The sequence below is a fragment of the Python bivittatus genome, unplaced genomic scaffold (genome assembly GCF_059951505.1).
Source record: "Python bivittatus isolate LINGU-HERP-01145 unplaced genomic scaffold, Pbiv_v1 ctg000820_np1212, whole genome shotgun sequence".
In the NCBI taxonomy this organism is placed as follows: Eukaryota; Metazoa; Chordata; class Lepidosauria; order Squamata; family Pythonidae; genus Python; species Python bivittatus.
Genome location: NW_028277107.1, coordinates 766,008 through 790,613, shown reverse-complemented (window position 1 = coordinate 790,613; position 24,606 = coordinate 766,008). Strand labels below are relative to the sequence as shown.

The 24,606-nt window shown below is 45.1% G+C and overlaps 1 protein-coding gene across 1 annotated transcript; it reads left to right on the top strand.

Moving 5' to 3' along the window:
- Nucleotides 1-14,673: 14,673 nt before the first annotated feature.
- LOC112542874 (uncharacterized) lies at nt 14,674-20,791 on the top strand. Its single transcript, XM_088128870.1, has 7 exons — nt 14,674-15,105; nt 15,415-15,529; nt 15,657-15,724; nt 17,062-17,191; nt 18,072-18,414; nt 18,751-20,124; nt 20,296-20,791. The coding sequence occupies exons 1-7, from the start codon at nt 14,689-14,691 to the stop codon at nt 20,789-20,791; spliced, it is 2,943 nt and encodes a 980-aa protein (XP_087984996.1). The 5' UTR covers nt 14,674-14,688.
- The last annotated feature ends 3,815 nt before the right edge of the window (nt 20,792-24,606 follow it).

Below are 24,606 nucleotides of genomic sequence, written 5' to 3'. Positions count from 1 at the left end.
AGTTTTACCAATGTTTTGTTTCAAGCTGCATGTACCACACAATAAAAGAGCATTTATCTGAACCAGGCCTGGTTTCATGAGAATTCTTCTGAATTGGAGTTTGGACTTTGTGGACTTGACAAGGAGCAATGACCTCATTTCCCATACATAGATCTCTTTGGGTGAGAATCCATGTAAATTCTAGAGTTAGTTGTTTAAATCTATACATTTTTTATTTGTGTACACTGACCTGGAAAAGAAGGTTTCTTTGAGTCTGACCCTCAAAACTGGCAGCCCAAGGGAAATTCATTTACCAATGAAAATAAAAGGGCCGTTTTAATTTTGAACTGGATTTTTGAACGTACTGTTATTGTAGGTAGCCAATGCTATTGCACACCAATAAGAGAAATTTATTTTTTATTAAGTTTACATTTATCTCAGTGTCAGAAAGAAACTGACAAGGTTCGTCTCCCAGCTGGGAATAATCCCGCAGGCGGTTGCTTGAAGGAGAGAGAAGAGTTGATTTTCCAGAGCCAGATACACAAGAGGATCAGCTGTGGGGCAGCCATGCTCGGGTTTCCCCAGAAGTTCCCTTATAGGGCAGATCCTCTTGTTCCTGGAGAGGTGCAAAGGAATGCCGGCCCTCAAGGAATTTGTGCAAAAGGTGATTCCCGGATTCCAAGAGAGGTGAAATTGGTTGGGTCTTTAGAAGGGAGCGTTTTAAGGCCAGGTGCCCTACAGAGGTGGGGTTTCCTGTGGTTCCTTTACCTGGCATGGTCTAATTGGTATCTAGATCCCTTCAGAAAAGAAATCTTCATATGACTTGATTAAGGCTTCAAGGAATATTGGCCCTTCCTGCCAGGTCTTTAGTTATATAATTTTGGGCTGGGGTGGAAGACTCTTGATTCTTTGTTACTTCTTAATCTTTTTAAGTGAACTTGTTCTTACTATAATTTGATGATATGCCTTTATTGCTGTTCAGATAAAGGATGGTAGGGTGAGAGAAATGAGAGCAGCTTTGACTTCCTGCTGACATTGCGAGGGGGGGAGAAAATTGGATTTCCTTCTCACAATCCCTCCTTTTCCTTTTTGTGCAAAAACAGAATATTTTATGCACAATCAGTTAGGGAATCTTGTAGCTATACATCATCCTGTGACTCAGATTCGTATTTTTGGCCATTCTGACTCAAGATTAGGGATCCCTGCCTTGGGGAAAGGTCCTGATTGTGCTTTGAGAACAGAAGAACATTCCCTACAATGCCCCAATCAGGAGGGTAAACCCTGAGCAAAACAGCAAACAAATATTCCTATTACCACCAAGCCCATAATTCCCAGGAATGTTGTCTTCAGCCAGGCAAAGTTTGGTAACCAGGAGGTAAGCCATGAGAAATCAGAGAAGCCCTGACTGTACCCAGTGTTGTGAACCAAAGTTTTTAAATCCTGTATATTTCCCTCTATCAATTTGGAATGATCAATGAAATTAAAACGGCACATGCCTTCAGGAAGGAAAGGAAAGTTGAACGAAGGGTAGTCCACACCTGTGGAGTCTTTGGGGTTCTCTGGGGTTGGTTGTTTTCTTGCAAACGTTTCTTGTTGACACTGAAGTTGTAACCTAGCCAGGTAACGAAACATTTGCAAGAAGACAATCAAGCTCAGAGAAACCCAAGGACTCCACAGTTCCACCCTGAGCTGCACATGTTCTCTTCTATTGGTCAGTCCACCCCTGCGAGCTCTCTCTTGCACTTAGCACACTCAGCCCTCCGCAGGATGCTCTGAGTTTCACTTGAGGGGCTTTACCTGCCCATCGTATGTATGGTAGACACATGGCCTATCAATAATATAATAACTGAATAAAAGCATATTCAGAGTTTTGAATGATTATTAGAGAGTGCTGAGTTCGCATCTGCTCTCTCACAAAGTCAAAATAGTCACCAATCTTAGAGTCATTCAGTGGCTTTGTGTAGACAGGGAATGTCCCTTGCCAGTCATGAGGCACAGACATGGAGACCCAATATTTATACTGCTGGTCAGTGATGGCAATCTGGCAGTCGAAATGTCAATGTATGCAGCGGTCAGGGTAAGAGGCAAGCCTTTCCAGCCAGCATAGGCACCTTTGCTTTAAGCAGATTCACGCCCCAAGTCAGGAGCTTGGAAGACTCCTGAGATTCCTACAATCCTCCTGAGTTCCTCTTCAAGTCTACTGAACAAAAGGACCATCCATCACCACTCTTGTCAGGGAGTCGTCTTCTATCTGGAGATGTGAAGCATATTTTTCCACCAGGGCAGAATACTTTTCCTGCTTTCAAACGCCCGGTGCCTCCCTTCACCCACACTTTTGCTCCTGTGGCCTCAAACTGTCTTTCCCCCTTTCCTTTCCTCTGGGCAGGGGGTTCCCTTTGTCACAGGAGGGGAGGGGATTTTGTGCAGGATCAGTTGTGCCGCTCTCTCTCCTGCTGTGAGGCTCACTTCAGATGTCTCTGGGCCTAGCTGGAGAAGCATTCCTTGGTGCCCAGGGTCTATTGCATCTTCCCCCCTTACATCTATGCTCGGTAGTGCCAAGTCTGTTGTTTTTTATTGACATTGATGTCACTGGGCACTCTTGGTCTGCTCCAGCTGCTTCCTCAGTGCAACCACCAGCAGGAAAGCATCAGGGTCTGCCTTCCACACATGGAGCATGTAAAAATTCTCTCCTGGGGGAGGTTTTGATATTGGGCAAGACTAGGTGGGGGTCAACAAAGTGTTGATGGAGCTTCAGGTTGGCTTGGTCCAATAGTGGTCTCCTCCCCTTCAACCATTTCTGGCCAGAGAGGAAGAGGAAGGCTGCTTTGGGAGGCCTTCCCTGTGAAAGCCCAGTGCCAATATCCCAAGAGATATCCAAAGATTGTCTTTGCCTCACAGGGCAGAGAGTGGCCGAGGCCAGGTCCAATTGATCACCTTCATAGGGATCCTTGAGCCTTGTTAGGGTTAATTCCCTGATCATGCAGTGTAAGATGAAGCTGCTAGGCTAATTCTTACTGCCACAGGGAAGACAAAACATGGGAGGTCATGGGAAGCTGAAGCACCTCTGCCAATCAGCTGTGGCTCAATGTACGATCTGCCACTGAAATAACCCAAAGAGTGGTAAACCCACCCCTCCAGGCCACCTCCGTACTGCTCAATACCCAGGGGAGGCCTGGCAAGTGGACTTTACTGAACTTCCCAAAAAGGGACCCAAAAATAATCTCTTGGTCTTTGTGGACTTGTTCTCCAGATGGCCTGAAGCCTTCCCTGTTTCAACTAAGCGCGCATAAGTGGTTAGGGTCCTAGTGGAGTACATCATTCTGAGATTCTTGGTCCCTAAAGGGTTAGAATCAGGTAACAGGAGGCACTTCACCTCTGACGTCACTCAGCAAGTCAGTAGGTTTCTAGACATTCCTTGGCATTTGCATTCTAGTTACAGGCCTCAGGCCTCAGCCACGTTTGAACACATGAATCGTACTTTAAAGGCTCAGCTTGCAAAGCTTTGTCAGGAGACTCAGTTGCTGTGGCCCAAAATACTGCCTCTTGCTTTAACACGTATCAGGGCTATGCCCAGAGGGCCACTATTACTGTCCCCCTTTGAAATGCTTTATGGGAGACCGTTTGTATCTCATGAAGTGCAAACTGCCTGGACTGGTGAAAAGAACATTTCCCAATACTTGCAGAAGCTGGCGCACATTCTATCCTTTATTTCCCTGCAGGTCTGAGACACCTTGCCAATCACTCCTGACGTATCACCCATCGCCCAGCCAGGCCAGTGGGTTAGAGCGAAGGAGTTGTCCCCATCTTGCACTGATCCGAAGTGGTCTGAGCCGAAGCAAGTCCTCCTGAGCACGCCAACTGCTGTGAAAGTCGAGGGCATCAAAGCTTGGGTGCACGGATCCAGGATCAAGCAGGTGAAGGAATCCCCAGACACTTGGCAAGTTTCCTCTGTCGATGGACTCAAAATTGCAGCATTCTCCTGCTTCACCAGCAGATCTTTTTAAGGACTAGTTAGGTCCACCGTTAGTGACCTAATTCTGGAACATTCAGAGAATAACACTGGTGGAACTCAGACTAAAAATGTTGATCTTTCTACTGTTGTTTTATCCCCTTGCCCCCAATGGGAGCAATGGTTGGAATCTGTGTTTTCAGATTAAAACCCTGGGAAAGGAGAAACCGGAGCCCCAGGTGACACCAGACCTTGCACTGGGACTGAAAACCTGGAGCACGGGCAGCTTCCCAGGAAAGTGTAATGTCACCCTAACGGTGGACCCTGTTATTTGGAGGGAAAAATATTGGTCAGTATGGGTGATGGAACCCTGTTATCCATCTGGGTACAATGAGTTTGAATGTTTTTTCCAACCTGTGGAAAAGGTTCATCTCAAATAGCTACCCTCCAATCCTTAACCCCTGGATGGAGAGGAAAATGTGCTTTTTAAAATCCTGTCTCTCCTGTTTTTGTTCATAACCAAAGATTTGAGAGAAGCACTTTAGGGGATTGCTCCCCCTGCATACGGACCACCAAATATGGATCAGATATTATCCAGACTTTAATTTATCATTCCAATTATGAATGCAAAGGAATTGTTGGTAAATGTAAGTATCAACAACAAGAATATTTAATATGCTTTCAGGGCCAGCAATATACCTGTTTTGACCCAGGTCAGTCAGGGTTAAGAATTTGTTCCTATTGGTCTAAGAATGTATTAGGTGCTGCCAGGGTAAGGGATCCATCAGGACCAGTTTCTGTGGAATTTGATGCCTGTAATGCTATGAGTTTGAATCCGTCTCCATTTCTGACATGTGGAGATACCAATCAGATTCGAACATACCAAACAACTAAAAAGGTTTTATGTCAGGTGTACAAATTTACTGAACCCCTAACCAATACCCAAATGTGTCTAGATTGGACAGATATATTTTGGAAAGAAGATGATCCCTGGGCAGAAAAGGACCCATTATTGCAAATAGAGACAAGAAGGGCCTTAAAAGACTGTCACCAGAGTAATTGTAATCCTGTACAATTAACCTTCCGATTTGTTTTTCAATGGGAGCAGGCTGCCAAGAGATTTGCTCCCCAGCTTGGGTTTGGAATAATAGGAAACTCTAAGGTCCCATCCCTAGCTACCGTTATTACTATCAAAATGGAAAAGGTGACCGGAAAAACAAGAATACATTCAAGGGTTTTTCATTCCTTTTATGAAGAACTTGAACCCAAAATAGAAATCCCCTCGATTACTAAAAACGTGTTAATTGATCTAGCTGAACGGATTGCTTCCTCCCTGAGTGTAACTAACTGCTATGTTTATGGAGGAACTAACATGGGAGAACAATGGCCTTGGGAGACAAGAGAGTTTGATTTAACAAACCTCACTTCTCTTAATTTCACTGATCAAAACCACCCCTCCAGATGGACTTTAAAAACTTCTATTATTGGTTATCTTTCTTTTAGCCGAGATGGTGTAGATTTTGATGAACCAGTAGGAAATCTTGTTTGTGAAAATACTTGGTCTGTCAACTCAACAGACTCCCATCCTGTTTGGTGGTCTGGAACAAACCTTACCACACTGCCAAACCCGTTCCAAGGTATACCTCAACTGACTGACCTTTGGACCCAGGTGGGTAATGTTTCTCTCCCATGGAAAGCTCCTGATGGTTTCTATTGGATCTCTGGTAAATTTGCATATGTGCTGCTGCCTCCTAAGTGGAATGGAGCTTGTGTCCTGGGTACCATCAAACCAGGATTTTTCCTTATCCCCATTCAGCAGGGAGAAAAACTTGGTATTCCTGTGTATGATGAGATTGGTCCCCGCACTAAACGTTTTTCCTATAATGTTGTAACTAAGCTTAAGATAGGTGATTGGAAAGATAATGAATGGCCTCCTGAATGCATTATTTCTTAGTATGGCCCAGCCACATGGGCTGAAGATGGCTCTTGGGGTTATAGAACTCCTATATATATGATTAATCACATTATTAGATTGCAAGCTGTACTAGAAATCATAACCAATGAAACTGCTATGGCTTTAAACTTGCTTGCAAAACAAAGTGCATAGCTAAGGATGGCTGTATATCAGAACCGTTTAGCCTTAGATTATATTTTAGCTAAGGAGGGAGGTGTACAGTATGTGGTAAATTTAATCTTAGTAATTGCTGTCTCCAAATAGATGATACTGGAAAGATCATTGAGGAAATTACAGACCGGATGCGTAAAATTGCCCATGTTCCAGTTCAGACCTGGACAGGAGGGGTAAATCTTGGATGGTTTAGTGATCTCTTTTCTGACTGGAAATGCATAGGGTTAACGATTGTATTGGCTTTTGCTGGACTCCTGTTCTTACCTTGCTTAATTCCCCTTATGCGAAATGTTGTCGCTTCCACGATTGATGGTTTAACTGTAGTTGCAGCCCCCAGAAATCAAGCACAAGGATCTCCTGCCAAACTTACGGTCCTTCGCTTTCTTCCGAAAACGTATAGGCCTTTAGTGGAAGTGAAATCACATAAGAAGAAGCATCTTATGTGCCAAACAAAGGGAGGAAATGAAGGACATTATTTTAATACATAATTTTATACCATATATATATATTTCACATAATGTGTAACATACATTTAATAATGCATTCTACCTCACCTTATGTTTAAAATTTTAACTTGCTTTTTGCTTTTTAAAGAGCACCGCATTCCCCCACCCCATTTTCCTTTGGTTTTCTTTTGCCCCGAGGCAGCCAGCTGTTAGATGCCTGACTGTCTTTGAACAAACAAGCTGTAAATTAGCTTAGTACCAGGCAGAGAAGTTGCCAAGAGAGACACCCTGAATTCCAAAGGGGAACAAAGAGATAAGAACATACCGCCTTAGGGTGTTTCCTTGGTAATAATAAGAAGAAAGATGAACCCATTCTCACCTCCTTAGGACCCACCTTTAGACCATCCCAAAAATCCCTTGTATGGGCAGGAGAGGATGTACTATCTGATTTGAATTTTTTTACACCTGTACATTTCTATAAAAATCTCTGATGTTTGCTTTGCAAGCTGTGGTTTCAATCAACATTCCTTGCCACGATGTTGATTGATCCAACCAGATGCGTATTGGCCAATAAAGTCTGTAAATTTTGACAGAAGTCTTGTCTCAAGTTTTTGTTTGGCTCTCTGAAACTTGGGTAACATTGAGTGCCTTACAGTATCTTTGAGAAAGCCACTTAAAAAGAGGTTTGGGGCTGCAATGGGCCATGGCAGGACTTCTCCTGACAACCATTCATAGGATTTGAAGAGGCAGTTGAACACGATTGACAACAATCCACTCCCCATCCTTCCACTTTCCTTGTGGATCAAGATGATCTCTCTGATCATAGAGAGGGGGGAGTGGGTGATCAGGCTCCACAGGAATGAGGGGCAAAAGTCGGTGAGCTTCTGTAGGCATGAGATCACCCCCACAGGCAGCTTATTTTGCCCAATAATCAGCAGCGCGGTTGCCCCGGGAGATTTCACCTTGATCAGTCTGGTGGCCTCTGCAATGAACTATGGCTAATTGGGTAGGTAGACAGACAGCAATAACTAGTTCTTCAAGAAGAGGTTTCATTTTTAGAGTTTTGCCATCTGCCCCCACATATCCTCGGGCTTTCCAAAGGGCAGCATGTGTGTGAGCAGCTAAAAAGGTGTAGCGGCTGTTGGTGAAAATGTTGGCTGTATGCCCTTTGGCAAGGTAGCAAGCTTCAATAAGGGCTAACAGTTCAGCTGCTTGGGCTGACCAGTGTGAGGGCAGTTTACGTAGTAAGATAGGCCCATCAGTGGTGACCACGGCCAAACCTGTCTGGCGGACCCCATTTTCAACAAAGGAAGAACGGTCAGTCCAAAACTGACATTCTGCCAAGTTAAAGGGTTCAACTTGGAGGTCAGAACAAATCCCAACAATAGTTTCTAGAACCTGATGGCAGTCATGGGGGCCTTCTGATGTGCTAGCCTCTTCTGGCGGTCGAGGTAGAAGGGTAGCTGGGTTGAGCAGTTCACAGCAAAACAGTTTAACTGAATCATTTTCCAAAATTAAGCTGGCATATTTAGTCAATCGGGCTGACGAAGCCCGCGCAGGAAGTTTTTGTTCCAGCAGTGTTTGAACAGAATGGGGAGTGTAGACATCCACTGGGGCCCCTAGGGAGATCTTTTCTGTCTCTTGAATTAAGAGCGCCGTAGCTGCGATTGAGCAAAGGCAGGAAGGCCAGCCTTTCACCATGGCATCCATGGTTTTGGATAGGTAAGCAACAGGAACCCTTTTGGGGCCTAATTTCTGGGTAAGGACTCCTAGTGCATATCCTTGTTTTTCAGTGACAAACAAATCAAAGCCTTTAGACTGATCAGGAAGGGCAAGGGCCACAGTTCTAGCAAGAGAGTCTTTTAGGTCCTGCCAAGCAGATTGATGTTCTCCAGTCCGTTCCCAAGCCATATCCTTCTGAGTGAGTTGGTAAAGAGACTTGGCAAGGAGGGAATACCCAGGAATCCAAAGTCTTGCATATCCAGTTATGCCTAGGAATGTTTGGAGTTGTTTGATGTTTGTTGGCACACTTAGGACTTCTATAGCACTCAGGTGACTCTGATGAAGCAGCTGAAGGCCCTTCTTGAGTACAAAACCCAAGTACTGCACCTTTTGTTCAGCCTGTCAGGTTCGGTCAGCACGGGGCTTCGGGGAAGCTCGCAGCCAGACCACGCGAACTCCACAGGCGGTAGCTAGCGAGGAAAAGAGGAACTGAAAGTGCCACTAATTAATGGGCCACCTGCGCCCAGCCAAACTGGAAAACCGCAGCGGAAGCTTTAACTATACACTGATAACGGCGCGAGCCAGCAAGGAACGGGGCCGCAGGCAGCGAAACAAGATCGCCGCGCAGCACAGAACCCTCGGGCTTGCACGTAACGGGGGGGGGGGGGGACCAACCCAAGCCGGAGGGGACTGCCAATCAAGGACAATGGACCCTGACCGAACCTGCCATCATGGACAATCAAGAGGGATTATTGGGGGGCCGATAATCCGCAGCGGTAACGCGATCGCGGGGCGGGAAAAAGCGCGGGAAGGGGGGAATATAACGAGTGATGCAATTGTACCAAGCCAGTCCTGGCTTTGCTTGTGACTGCTACGTTATGCATGAGTAAACCTCTTTTGTGAACCACACGTGTCACGAGAGTTTCTCTGTCGAACGGGGCAAACCTTACACAGCCCACTGTACTTTCTTTTTACACACTTTGTATCCTTTAACAGCAAGATGATTGAGGAGAAGTACAGAGGTAGTTTCTATGGCTTCCTTAGTCTTTCCAGCCAAAAGGAGGTCATCAACATAGAAAAGCAGAGAGTTCCCATTGGGGGAAAAATCCTTCAAATCTTGGGACAAAGCGGCAGCGAACGCCGTTGGGCTGTTCTTGTACCCTTGGGGGAGCCTTGTCCAGGAAAGCTGACATTTCTGTCCTGTAGTGGGATCCTCCCACTCAAAAGCAAAATATTGCTGGCACTCCTTAGCCAAAGGAATGCAGAAAAAGGCATCTTTGAGATCAATAACTATGTACCATACTTGATCACTAGGCAAGGTGGTCAATAAGGTGTAGGGATTGGCCACAATCTGGTGTAATGGTTGAACCCTCCTGTTGACCTCTCTAAGGTCGTGAACCATTCTCCATGAGCTGTCCAGCTTGGGGACTGGGAAAATAGGTGTCAACCAGTAAGATTGAATAAGAATCAGCAGGCCATTTTCCAAAAAGAGGTAAATTAGTGTTTTAATTCCCAGGCGTGCTTCCCGTCTAATAGGATATTACTTAATTGAGATGGGTTGTGCCTCAGGGAATAACATATGGGGCTTGGCAAACTGAACAAACCCTGGTTTCCCTTGATACCACACCTGTGGGTCAATCTAGGTGTTATCAAGTGGGCTGGCTTCAGTTGGCTTGGATAAAAACCAATGATAAGTGTGTTCTGGGGGAATGTGGAGACTCAAGCGTTGATCATTGAATTGAATGGTAGCTCTTAATTTTCCTAATAAGTCCCGACCAAGGAGGTTGATGGGACAAAGTGGCATAAGCAAAAAGGAATGATCCAACTGGGGTCCCTGGGGGGTGACAACTAAAAGAGGTTGGCTGACTGGTGCCATTTCCATAGCCCCTGTTGCACCGATTACAGGAGCAGAGGAAGTGATCAGGCAAGGGATATTTTTGTCATTTAAAACACTATAGGTCGCGCCTGTGTCAATGAGAAAATGATAGGGTTGACCCCCTACCTTTAACTCAACCAGAGGATCGGGGGAAGACAAAAGTCCTCTAGAGCCCATTGAGTATGAATAGTTCTAGGGGTGAAATTCAGGGGCTTGAGCACATAAAAGAGGCTAGGGGGCCCAGGCTGCTGCTGGAAGTTTTGAGGTCAGCCTCTCTGTGGTTCTTGGCCTTGCGGTGTTGGTCCTCCTCACCCTCTGTTGGCCCCTGAAGGTTGGGCATCAGGCTTGGCATTCCACAAACATTCATTTCTCCAGTGGCCGATTCGTCCACATTTTGCACATTGATCTTTCTGGAAGGGTCTCCGGAAGGGAGGATCCCCTTGGAAAGGGTCCTGCCTCCCTTTGGTTTGTGGCTGGATGGCCAGTGCAAGAAAAGATGTCTGTTTGCACATCCTCTTCTCTTCCTTCTTTTCATCCTCTTGCTCCCTCTGAGAATAAACAGTGAAGCCCATCTGGATAAGGGTTTCAAAATTTTGGGTGGATGGGGCAGGCAACTTCTGGAGCTTCTTCCTAATATCTGGAGCACTTTGGCCAATGGAAGCAGCTTTAATCATAACTTCATTGGCAGGGGCCTCTGGATCAAGATCAGTGAAGCGGCGATAGCTATCTTTAAGGCGTGTCAGGAATTCCATAGGGGATTCTTTAGATTCCTGAACAATTTGATGGACACAATGAAAATTCACTGTCTTTGGCACACCCAATCACAGTGCCTGAAGGAAAGCAGTTCTAACCCTTTCCAAAACAAGTGCTCCATCCAGGGTATTGGGGTTAGCCTCATAACTGGGCACCAGGACAGCCTGGGCGGCTGGCCAGGCACCCAGTGGGTGGCCAGCCTATACATCTAGCTCTCTTGCAGCCGTGTAAACGTCAGTAGCTGCTTTAAGCACTTGACATTTCTCTTCTGGTGATAAGAAGGCTGACAGAAGAGTGAAAAGGTCTGGGATGGTAGGCTTATGAACAGAAACGATGTGGCAATCCTTTTCTCCATTTGAATAAATCACTGGTGTAAAAGGGGTGTGAATAAAAGCCAGTTGGTCTAAGAGGGGCAAGGAGATTAGGGTCTTGCCCCTGTAGTGAAGCAACAAAAACATTGGGGCAGTCAGTTCTGTAGACAAGTCCTCTCCTAGTGTGTGATGGGCTGCTCACAGCTGAAGGAGCCAGCGCTGGCAGCGGTGAAGCTGCCAGAGGCTCTTGAGGAATTGGCTGAGGAGCAGCTGATGCGGGGGGAGAAGGAGGAGCAGTTGGAGAGAGATATGGAGGTGGAAATTCTTCCTCCTCTTCCATTTTATACTTTAGCTTTGTTTCTGTATCCCACTCAGCTCTTGGCCACAGGAAAAAAAGTTTTACAGGGTTGGTTTTTAGTCTACATAAATCTTGAATGTCTGGGTGAAGATAGAGGTTGAAGAAAAAATTGGCGTAAACCTCTTCTTCAAGTCGGCCAACTGAAGTCAGGAAATTGACAAAAGTATTTATAAACTCTTCATCAACAGTGCCCTCTGGTGGCCAAAATCCTACATTTGGGCCGATAAAATAAATAGGCCAGATGGTTGTGCAGAGGGTTCTTAATTTATCCTTTTTAAAATCCACTTCCACTACGACTTTGGGTTTTAACATCCCAATGTTGAATTACACATTGTAAAGGACTATAACGTTTGCCACTTTTTTTTCTGTGCAGCTGTACTAATTAGACGGCTGTTATTATTTCCCATGGTGTCGCCTAGAGGATTTCTCAGGCCTTTCCATCGCCTCGGGGTGTGGCCAGTCACCCTCCCTAATATGAATCCCTCCTCTATTATACAATGTATTCCAACAAGCACTCAGTCTTTCGCTTCAGACCATTCCGGCCACGCCCACTTCACATGGGTAAGCAATGGAACCATGGTCAGGTCCTACTGCACTCACTTCTCAGGCAAATCCCTAGTGGAAATTTCCTGCGTCTCACCCACGTAGTCACAAGGCGACACTCCCCACCTAATAAAACAATACTCACTGGCCTCTCTGGTTTCCCAGATCTGTCTTTATACAACGGATATGAGAAGTTTCGATTTTCACATTCAGGTTCAGCTGGAGCAGAGTCTGCCAATGGTGGCCAGAACAAGGTCACTGGAAAACCTCTCAGATGCACGCTTGACATTGATGAATGGTCCCCGTTGGTTTCCTCCATCCACTGTAGTGAAGGCGTGACTAAACGCAGTCCATCCCAAGGGATTCCGCCCTAGGGTCCCTGTTCGGGTGCCAGAAAATGTGAGGCACTCAATGTTACCCAAGTTTCAGAGAGCCAAACAAAACTTGAGATGAGACTTCTGTAAAAATTAACAGATCTATATGGCCAATACACAACCGGATGGCTCAATCAACACCGTGGCAAGAGTGTTGAAAGAAACCACAGCTTGCAAAGCAAACATCAGAGGTTTTATAGAAAGGTACAGGTTTAAAAAAATTCAAATCAGATAGTACATCCTGTCATGCTGTGATGGAATGGAATTATGAAGGCCAGACTCAGGGAGAAAAACATTTTCTTCCATCTCCTGAGGAGCGGGGGAGATACAAGAGGATGAGACTGGCACCTCCCTGAGGAATTCACAACGTTGTGGCTGGCGTTACTTGGGAGCTGGGGTTTCAGTCTGGGAAGAATCTTGCTAGAGGTTGTAGCTAATAAACATAGCTGGATTGAATTTACATGGTGTCTTGGAGTTCTTTGGGCTAGGCCTGACATCAATCTCCAGCAGGAAAGAAGAAAAGCTTTGCAAGGAAGGAGGGCTAGAGATTGTGTCTGCATTCTCACCACGTCCTGATGAGGCTGAAACAGGGTTGGATCCTCTGCAGTTCCACACATCTTAGGAGGGTGAGTGAACCAGGACATCCTCTTAAGCTTCATTCTGTTGGATATTTGCAAGATCTGCAGCTTTAACAGTATTAACTATGGAGTTAACAAGAGATTGTTTTTGGCTGTGCACATCATTGAATCAGGTGGCAAACTCTGTATAAGAGAAGTCATCTTCTTCTTACTTGTTCTCCTGCTTTTCTGCTTTGACCTTTTTAGGCTCACTGCTTCTTCCCTGCTGTCTTGGTATATTTGTATTATATTATTTATATTCTTTGTTGTCACTTTTATATTGCTGAAGATATATTTTATGCTTATGTTTTCTCTTTTGCATATTTTAAATAGAGGTAAATGTTGACATTTATATTTCTCTTCTTCTCTTGATCTCATTACCCAACACGTTCCTTCAAGCCCTGTGCTTTGTGCGAACTCAGCTGCTGCTGTTGGGGGATGTGTTTGGGCTTAGGGAATGTTGTCTGAACCAGCCTGGGTGTCCTGGTGTGACTTGGCTCTTAAAAGCAAACCCTGAAGAAAGGGAAGTAGAGCATCCCAAGCCAGGCTCATTTTACTGGTGTTGCATTTTATCTAAACTGAACTTTGGTGGTTTGTTAAGCTGTTTGGGGTTTGGCATGTTGTGTGAATCCCACTTGTAAGGAAATGTAGATACGGGGTTTTAAAAAGGCAGCCCTTCCTTTTGAGAAAAAGAAAAGGAAAATGCTCCAAAATGCATTTATTGGGTATTCCAAGTCCTTGATGGAAGTCATCCCCCTATTTTGCACCACACAGACACAGATAAACACAGGGCTGTTGCCAGATTCGTTTACCCTCAGGCAACACCAGCCAGTCAGGGGAAGTCTCCTGGTCACTCTGTGGACGCGCTTCGGCAAAGAGGTCCTGTCTCTCCAAGGAGAGGAGCCTCGAGCGAAGCTTTTTGTCCAATGTTCTTCATTTCACGGATGAGGAAGTAGCTATAGGAAAAATGGAATTGTTTCCATTTTGTCACATTGTCAGGCAAGCGTGCTTGGTTCCATGTTACATACTACCTTCCCATAATGAGCTTAGCATGTTCTATGTTTTCTGAAATCTCCACCTAAGGGGTGTGTGTTTCACTATGCTAATTAACTTTTGGGTGACAACTAGGTCAACCGGTGGACTCACAATTGTGGTTTTTGAACATCTCAAAACCTTATCTTCCCCTCCCCAGAGCACCCTCTCTGCCAAGTACCCACAGCAGCCAAACCTTTCCCTTGTATGTATCATCCTCTTGCAGCTTAGTAGTATGCAACCCTCAAGAGGTAAGATTGAGGAATGCCAATCAGCTGCCTGACCCTCAGTTCCTATCTGCTCAATGCCACCCCAGTCCTCTACCAGCTCAGAAAAATGGTGCCCTCCATGGGGATGAGTGTTGTTCAATGGTGAAATATATCACTTTCTAATTCCTGGAATTTCTTTTCTTTCCCATCTCAGACACACAACCTGGAAGCCTTTTGTAGGTCCTTGAGCACAGACAAAATTCTCTCTTGGGCAGTGGCCTGCTGTGGTCATTCTTGAAGCTAGAGGAACAGTCCTATGAATGAAAAGGCATTTGGAGAGCCACAAGATTCCTCAGACCCCTTTGGAGTTGCGGTACAGGACATAGAAAGAATGGAGACACAACCCTTAGCAAGTGAGGGAACTGGAGAAGGCCCTTCTGCTGTTCAGCCTGGGAGCTGTGGGGAGATCTGGGCAAGAACTGGGCATAAGATCCTGGAGGAAGAAACTATCCGTCCAGAAGTTCAGCCCCAGAACTTCAGGAGCATCCAATACAAGGAGGCTGAGGGTCCCCGAGGACTTTGCAGCCGTCTCCACTACTTTTGTCGTCAATGGTTGAGACCAGAAAAGCACACAAAGGCACAGATGCTGGACCTGGTTGTTCTGGAGCACTTCCGGGCCCTTCTGCCGCTGCAGATGGCGAGCTGGGTGCAGGAGTGTGGAGCAGAGATCAGCTCCCAGGCAGTAGCCCTGCTGGAAGGCTTCCTCCTGAGCCAGGCAGAAGAGCAGAAGGAGCAGGTTGAGTTGCAGGTGGGAGACCTTTGTTTTCGGAGCCCAGAAGGGGTCTGAAGGGAATAAACAATCTGCTTGAATTGTTAACCCCTCCCGATTAGAGCTGTCTGGCATTCGGAGTAGGTTGAGATGTTTCACTAATTCTTATAGGACATTGTTCCCTTATCCATTCTAGAAGATAGATTTGGGACAGCCGTTCCTTTCTCACTTACCAGCCTCACTGATGGACACTGGAGGCTTTAAGTATGTGTTCAGAGAACAAAAATCCACCTCATGTTGTGTGATGTCTGTTAATTCTTCTTCTTTTCTCCTGCCTACTATTTCAAGTCCTTCACTGTGGACATCAGAGGTCCTGAGGGAAGGAGGAATCCATCCAGTCCCCCGCAGGACCCATTTTTCTGGAGGATCTTTCAGGAAGATCCAAGTCAGGACAGCTCAGGAGGTAAGTGAAGGCCCTCCCATTCCCCAGAGAGATCCCAGCTGTCTCATCTTCTCTATGTCTTCTCTTCTCTAGAATGCCGCCTCCTATTTTATTAATTCTGCACTTTAAAATTCTGTCTTCCCCTCAGGGAAGACTCGAATGAAGTTGTCTGCTCTTTCTGGTGCAGCTGAAACAGTGGCTGAACCTCCAGCTCAGGTAAGAGGAGGAAATTTGCGTATTAGATGGCATTCTCCTGTTCCTTCAGGAAGTCAAGCTGGTGTACACAGCACTCTCTCCTTCCCTTTTCCCCAGTTTTTTGGGCTTGGGAGTTTTCTTGTCCTTGAGCAACATGAAATGGCGAATGGAAGTTTCAGGTTGCTCTCAGTCAGCTTAGCCTCCCCTGAAGTCTGTGGTTGGGATACAATGATTTGTAATTCCTCCCCTGAGATTTTTATTAGGAAATCTTTTTTTTTTTTAAAGACCAGTACTTAACTCCTTCTGCCAGTTACTCTTCCTACTATTTGTTTACAATAACTGATTTTTTTTTAAAGTTCCTCAAGTGATAGGAATAATATTATTACAGTCGTAGCAACCACTAAACAGAGACCCATTCTTTTTTTAATTCTTTGACTTGGAATTGTGCAAGCCTGCTCAAAAATAACTAAATACTCAGATTGGCACAGTGCCATTTTTAAAAAGCCTTGTTTCCAACCAGTGATATGAAATACAATCACATCAAATTAAGACATGAGCCAGACTATTAACATCCAATGAAAGTGGCCAGATAGAAAAGATTTTAAGTAGAAATTGTTCTGAAAGAGCATATAATCAAGGAACTTTTGCCTTGCAAAGTAATTTCTAATCCTCTGACTTGTGCCTGGATTTGGAGGCCAAGGAATCCAGCTTGGCAAAGGCTGAGAAATGTCCTTCCCAGAAAATTGCCTCCGCTTTCTTCTCTCCCATTCAGCCAACGGTTCAGACTACTAGCACCTTTCTTCCAGTCTGAGGAGGAGAAGAACCCGGCTTGTGTGCCTCTGGATATTGATGGCCCCCTACCCAAATCCCTGGGCTGTGCTCTCCCAGCACTTCATGAAGTTGTTGAACATGGGCACGATTGGTCCTTCTGGGGACACCATAAGCCATTTGCTGAAATGCTAGAAAGAATCCCCCCCCCAACATTTCCTTCCGGAAACACAGGAAGGATTGGAGACACTGATAGGTGGGGTTGCTAAAGCCCATCTTCCAGTTCCTTCTCTCAAGAAGGTGAGAATCTTTTGAAGGTGTGTGCATGGAAGGAAATCAGGTTGCTTTCACTGAATGGCACTGAAAGGCCTGTAGAAGCAATCAAGTTGATGAAGCCTGCCAGAAATATTTCTTCAGTCAAAAGCTTTTAGCTCTTTCCATTTTTTCACCCTAACCTTGGAATCCCACCAAGCATTGCCATTTAACATAATGCATATCTTTGCTTTGGAAATTTGTGAAGAACAGGACAGATCTTGCAAATCCTCCTGGCCTGTTCTGTTCTCTTCTGTTTTCTTTTTTTCCTTGTTCAGGAGGGTCTTGTGTCCTTCAAGGAGGTGGCTGTATATTTCTCCGAAGAGGAATGGTCTCAGCTGGATCCTCACCAAAAAGCGCTGCATTGGGAAGTCATGCTGGAAAATTATACGGATGTGGCCTCTCTGGGTAAGGGTTTGCTTCTCTCCCATCAGAGAATTTGGAAAGACATTTTGTAGTTAGATTCCATCAGCTCATCTCTTGAAGAGGGGGAAGGAAAAGATCTGGCCTTCTCCTGCTCGAAGGAAGGAAGGACGTCGATGGCTCTCTGCTTAGATGCATCCCCTGCCATTTCTCACCTGGTGAATTTTTCCATTTCTTTTTAAAGATCTCAGTGAGAAACTCACTCCTTGGCTTGAGGAGATGCTCAGCTCCCTCACACTGATTTCATCCTTTTGGGCCCAGATGCTTCCCTGTCTGTCCTCTGAAGGATTCTCATTTATTCAGGCTATTGGGTTAATGACTTGTCTTCCTTTTGGTTTCTATCCTGAGCCTTGGGGTTAAGGGCAAAATGGTGCTGTTTTTCCATTGCAAACATGCTGTTTAGGGTTAATAGAAGAGCTCTAGAATTTTTTTCTCTGCAACCATTTGATTTTGGCCAGAGAAAAAGAGCAAATGGAAGGCAGTTTGGGTAGGAAGAAAAGGACAAATTTAAAAATTGATTTAGTTGTCACTGGTCTTTCCTGTTATTGACCACCCTCTGATAAATGTTAGGTTTTCTCCTAAGACCTCCCTGGATGTTTCCCCTGATTCTCCCTGAACTCAACGCTGACTCTGGGTAAGGTTTGACTATATAAGGATGATTCTAAACAAACCAGATGTAGATGTTTTCAAAGCTTTTATGGCTCATGATTATAGAAATTATCATTTCCCTACCATGTTATTGTAAGGATACAAATGTGCAAGATATTGGAATTTGCCAAAAATTCAGAAGCAAAGTCATATGACTTCCTACAGTCTGATCTTTTCCTCCACCCTTTCTATCATTTCATTTCTCTTTCGTTTGAAGGTGATCATTGCTATAAGAATAAAGGTCCCAGTGAAAAATTCGAAGTGATCAGGCATGGACGCGGAATGGACAAGGAACTAGAGATGCAACTAGAAAGTCATGAGAGAAACCAGTCAAAGAATTGGAATCAGGAACGCTCATCTTCCATGGATGCTGAGGCGCAAGGCTTTCTTGCCCAAGAAGGAAAAATAAAGGAAAAGTATATTGGAAAAAGTGTAAGACTATTAACAGACCAATTAGTTGTAAATGAACACTCTCCAACCCAAACCAAAGGAGAAGATTATATCTCCAGAGACAATAGAAAAAATCACAATTTTACTTTCACTCTTTCCTGTGAAAATGGGTCCCTTACATCTCATAAAAGGATCTCCACAGGGGAGAAGCCATCTAAATGTCTGGAATCTGGAAAGATTTTCCAAACAGGTTGTCAAGTTACTTCATGTGAAAGGATCCAGACAGGAGAGAAACCACATGAATGCACGGAGTGTGGAAAGAGCTTCAGGACAAGCAGTCAATGTATTGCCCATAAAAGGATTCACACAAGGGAGAAGCCATATAGGTCCATGGATTGTGGTAAGAGCTTGTCTCAAAATATATCCCATATGAATCATAAAACGATCCACAGAGCTGAGAAGCGATATAAGTGCACTGAGTGTAGAAAGAGTTTTATTACTAGCAGTCAACTTACTTCCCATGAAAGAATCCACACAGGGGAGAAGCCATATAAATGCATGGAATGTGGAAAGAGCTTCAGAAGCAGCAGTCACCTTATTCCCCATAGACGGATCCACACAGGGGAGAAGCCATATAAATGCATGGAGTGTGGAAAGACTTTTAGTCAAAATGGTAATCTTACTTCCCATCATAAAAGAATCCACACAGGGGAGAAGCCATATAAATGCATGGAATGTGGAAAGAGCTTCAGAAGCAGCAGTCACCTTATTCCCCATAGACGGATCCACACAGGGGAGAAGCCATATAAATGCATGGAGTGTGGAAAGACTTTTAGTCAAAATGGTAATCTTACTTCCCATCATAAAAGAATCCACACAGGGGAGAAGCCATATAAATGCATGGAATGTGGAAAGAGCTTCAGAAGCAGCAGTCACCTTATTCCCCATAGACGGATCCACACAGGGGAGAAGCCATATAAATGCATGGAGTGTGGAAAGACTTTTAGTCAAAATGGTAATCTTACTTCCCATCATAAAAGAATCCACACAGGGGAGAAGCCATATAAATGCATGGAATGTGGAAAGAGCTTCAGAAGCAGCAGTCACCTTATTCCCCATAGACGGATCCACACAGGGGAGAAGCCATATAAATGCATGGAGTGTGGAAAGACTTTTAGTCAAAATGGTAATCTTACTTCCCATCATAAAAGAATCCACACAGGGGAGAAGCCATATAAGTGTATGGAATGTGGAAAGAGCTTCAGAAGCAGCAGTCACCTTATTCCCCATAGACGGATCCACACAGGGGAGAAGCCATATAAATGCATGGAGTGTGGAAAGACTTTTAGTCAAAATGGTAATCTTACTTCCCATCATAAAAGAATCCACACAGGGGAGAAGCCATATAAGTGTATGGAGTGTGGAAAGAGCTTTATTAATAGGACTGAACTTACTTTCCATAAAAGAATCCACACAGGGGAGAAGCCATATAAATGCATGGAGTGTGGAAAGAGCTTCAGAAGAAGCAGTCACCTTACTGCCCATACATCGATCCACACAGGGGAGAAGCCATACAAATGCATGGAGTGTGGAAAGAGCTTCAGAAGAAGCAGTCACCTTATTGCCCATAAATGGACCCACACAGGGAAAAAGCCATATAAGTGCATGGAGTGTGGAAAGACTTTTAGTCAAAACAGTAATCTTACTTTCCATCATAAAAGAATCCACACAGGGGAGAAGCCATATAAGTGTATGGAGTGTGGAAAGAGCTTTATTAATAGGACTGAACTTACTTTCCATAAAAGAATCCACACAGGGGAGAAGCCATATAAATGCATGGAGTGTGGAAAGAGCTTCAGAAGAAGCAGTCACCTTATTGCCCATACATCGATCCACACAGGGGAGAAGCCATATAAATGCATGGAGTGTGGAAAGAGCTTCAGAAGAAGCAGTCACCTTATTGCCCATAAATGGACCCACACAGGGAAAAAGCCATATAAGTGCATGGAGTGTGGAAAGACTTTTAGTCAAAACAGTAATCTTACTTTCCATCATAAAAGAATCCACACAGGGGAGAAGCCCTATAAATGCATGGAGTGTGGAAAGAGTTTTACTACTAGCAGCAGTCTTACTTCCCATAACAGGATCCACACAGGGGAGAAGCCATATAAATGCATGGAGTGTGGAAAGAGGTTCAGAAGAAGCAGTCAATTTATTGCCCATAAATGGATCCACACAGGGAAGAAGCCATATAGGTGTATGGAGTGTGGAAAGACTTTTACTCAAAACAGTTCTCTTACTTCTCATAAAAGGACCCACACAGGGGAGAAGCCCTATAAATGCATGGAGTGTGGAAAGGCTTTTAGTGAAAACAGTAATCTTACTTCCCATAAAAGGACCCACACAGGGGAGAAGCCATATAAATGCATGCAGTGTGGAAAAAGCTTTACTACTAGTAGTGATCTTACTTCTCATAACGGGATTCACACAAGGGAGAAACCATATGTGTGGAGCATGGAAGGAGCTTCAGGAGGAGGAATGACCTAATTTCACATATGCAGATCTGTTTCGTTGAGAATCCATGTAAATTTTAGATTCAATTGGTTAAATCTATACATTTTCTATTTGTGTACACTGACCTGGAAAAAGAAGATTTATTTGAGTGTTATCCTCACAACCAGCAACCCAAGGGAAATTAATTTACTATTGAAAATAAAAAGGCTGTTTTCATTATGAACTGAATTTTTGAACATACTTTTATTTCAAGTGGCCAATGCTATTGCACACCAATAAGAGAACTTTGTTTATTAAGTTTACGTTTATCCCAGTGTTAGACAGAAACCTTACAAGGTTCGTCTCCCAGCTGGGAATAAACATGGAGGCGGTTGCTTGAAGGAGAGAGAAGAGTTGATTTTCCAGAGCCAGATACACAAGAAGATCAGCTGTGGGGCAGCCACGCTCCGGTTTCCCCAGGAGTTCCTGTATAGGGCAGGTCCTCTTGTTCCTAGAAAGGTGCAAAGGAATGCCAGCCCTCGAGGAATTCTTCAAAAAGGTGATGCCCGGATTTCAAGAGAGGTGAAATTGGTTGGGTCTTTAGAAGGGAGCATTTTGAGGTCAGGTGCCATACTGCACTGGGGTTTCCTGTCGTTCCCTTACCTGGCATGGTCTAATTGGCATCTAGATCCCTTCAGAGAAGAAATCTTCTTACAATTTGATTAAGGCTTCAAGGAATGTTGGCCCTTCCTGCCAGGTGTTTAGTTATTTTATTTTGGATTGGGGTGGAGGACTCTTGATTCTTTCTGTTACGTCTTAATCTTTTTAGGTGAGCCCTTTCTTACTATAGTTTAGTCATATGAGTTTATTGCTGTTCAGATAAATGAAGGTAGGGTGAGACAAATGGGAAACTTTGACTTCCTGCTGACATGATGGGGGGGGAGAGAATTTGATATCCTTCTCACAATCCCTCCTTTTTCTTTTTGTGCAAAAACACTATTTTACAGACAATGAGTTAGGGAATCTTGTAGCTATGCATCATCCTGTAACTCAGATTCGTATTTTTGGCCATTCTGCATCAAGATTAGAGATCCCTGCCTTGGGGAAAGGTGCTGATCTTGCTCTGAAAACAGAAGAGCATCCCCTACAACAACCCAAGCAGGAGGGTAAGCCCGAGCAAAACAGCAAACAAATGTTCCTGTTACCACCAAGCCCATAATTCCCAGGAATGTTGTCTTCAGCCAGGCAAAGTTTGGTAACCAGGAGGTAAGCCGTGAGAAATCAGAGAAGCTCTGACTGTACCCAATGTTGTGAACCAAAGTTTTGAAATCCCGTTTTTTTCCCTGTATCAGTTTGGAATTATCAACGAAATTAAAACAGCACATGCCTTCAGGAAGGAAAGGAAAGTTGAATGCAGGGCAGTCCACCCCTGTGGAGTCTTTGGGGTTCTCTGAGGTTGGTTGTTTTCTCTCAAACGTTTCTTGCTAGCACTGAAGATATAACCCAGCCAGGTAACGAAATGTTTGCAAGGAGACAACCAAGCTCAGAGAGCTCCAAGGACTCCACAGTTCAACCCTGACCCGCACATATTTTCTTTTATTGGTCAGTCCACCCCTGCAAGCTCTCTCTTACGATCAGGGTGCCCAGCCCTCCGCAGGATGCTGTGAGTTTCACTTGAGGGGCCTTACCTGCCCATTGTATGTATTGTAGACAACAGTAAAAGCACATTTAGAGGTTTGGTTGATTATTAGAGAGTGCTCAACTCACAACCACTCTCTCACAAAGTCAAAATAGTCACCAATTTTAGAGTCATTCAGTAGGTTTGTGTCGACAGGGAATGTCCCTTGCCAGTCATGAGAGACAGACATGGAGACCCAACATTTATACTGCTGTTCGGTGATGGCAGTCTGGCAGTCGAAATGTCAGTGAATGCAGCGGGCAGGGTAAGAGGCAGGCGTTTTCAGCCAGCACAGGCACCTTTGCTTTAAGCAGATTCTCACCCCAAGTCAGGAGCTTGGAAGACTCCTCCTGAGGTGACCGCAATCCTCCTGGTGAGTTCCTATTGAAGTCCACTGAACAAAAAGACAATCGTTCGCCACTCTTGTAGGTAATATTATATTCGGAGATGCGAAGCATTTTTTCGTGCAGGGCAGAATACGTTGCCTATTTTCAAATGCCCACTGCCTCCCTTCACCCACACTTTTGCTCCTATGGCCCCGAATTGTCTTTCCCCCTTTCCTTTCCTCTCCTCTGGGCGGGGGGTTTATTTCTTTATACATTCGATTTATTGTCCGCCCATCTACCCCCAATGGGGAACTCTGAGCGGCTCACAAAGTGCATATATATAATTCTAACAGTGAGACAGTGAAATCTTACAATCTTACAAATCTTACAATTATACAAATTAGTGCTGTTATGCTGTGAGACCAGCAGGGGTCGCTAGGGGGTCATCTGGGCTTTTTCCTCCTCTGTAGATCTTTCTCGCAGCTCGCATTGCTCTTCGCTCACGCCGGCTGCATTCGAAGTTCGGCCAGCACCGGTATTTTGCTCCCCCATGCAGCACCGCCGGTTCCTCCCATCTAAACGGGAGTACCCATTTATCTACCCGCAGATGGGAAAGCTTTCGAACTGCTGGGTGGGTAAGGAGCTAGGACAAGGGACAGGAGCTCACCCTGTCCCATGGAACTGGGCCCGAACCGCTGGAGTGCTGATCATTTCTGACCGGCAAACTCCAGCGTCATTGTCACAGGAGGGGAGGGGAGGGGAGGGGAGGGGATGTTGTGCAGGATCATTTGCGCCGCGCGCTCTCCTGCTGTGAGGTTCATTTCAGGTCTCTCTGGGCCTAGCTGGAGAAGCATTCCTTGGTGCCCAGGGTCTATTGCATCCTCCCCCCCTGTACATCTATGCCAGTAGCGCCAAGTCTGTGTTTTATGTTGCCACTGATGTTGGTGGGCACTCTCCGTGTGCTCCTGCACCTTCCTCATTGGAACCAACAGCAGGAAGCATCAGGGTCTGATGTCCACACATGGAGCGTGTGAAGCTTCTCTCCTGGGGGAGGTTTTGATATTGGGCAAGACTAGGTGGGGGTCAACAAAGCCTTGATGGAGCTTCAGGATGGCTTGGTCGAATAGTGGTCTCTCCTTCAAGGATTTGTGGCCAGAGAGGAGGTGGACTGGCTGCTTTGGGAGGCCTTCCCTGTGAAAACCCAGTGCCAATATCCCAAGAGATCTCCAAAGATTGGCTTTGCCTCACAGGGCAGAGAGTGGCCAAGCTGATCCAGTTTCCCCCAGTGACTCTCAAATAAAACATATGCCATAGACCTGGAGTTATTTTGTAATAGCATGCATTAACTACCAAGTTAAGAGTGCAGTGCTAAGAGTGCAGCTGCAGTACTTAGTATCTAGCTGCCCAACGCTCTTGTTTCTGAAACTACGTGAAACTAGGGAGAGATCAGGAGACATGTCCATGGTTACCAAAGGGCTCCAAGGGGCTCCAAGAAGCACAGGAAATGGGGAGGGGGAGATATCTCTGGGATGAGGCAAGGTGAGATAAAACCAGTCTGGAGCAGTTTGGCCTGTCTAAGGTGACACTTGGCAGAGATCTTTTAGGAATGCATGAACTCTTCCCCCGCCAACCCTTATTAGCCTAATAAAAACCACACCCCGCATAGCTAATCACCTATTTACCATCAACATGTGATGTATGTAGCATGTAGTATGTAGGGGTCTGTAGAAGGGGGTAACAGGAAGTAGGCGGGCGGCTAAAGATTGTAACCTCAGAGTACCCCTCAGCCAATGGGGAAATGAAGAGGGATGGGTGTCGGCGTAGGATTGTATAAAGTATGCTGAAAACTGTAAGAAGGGGGGGCT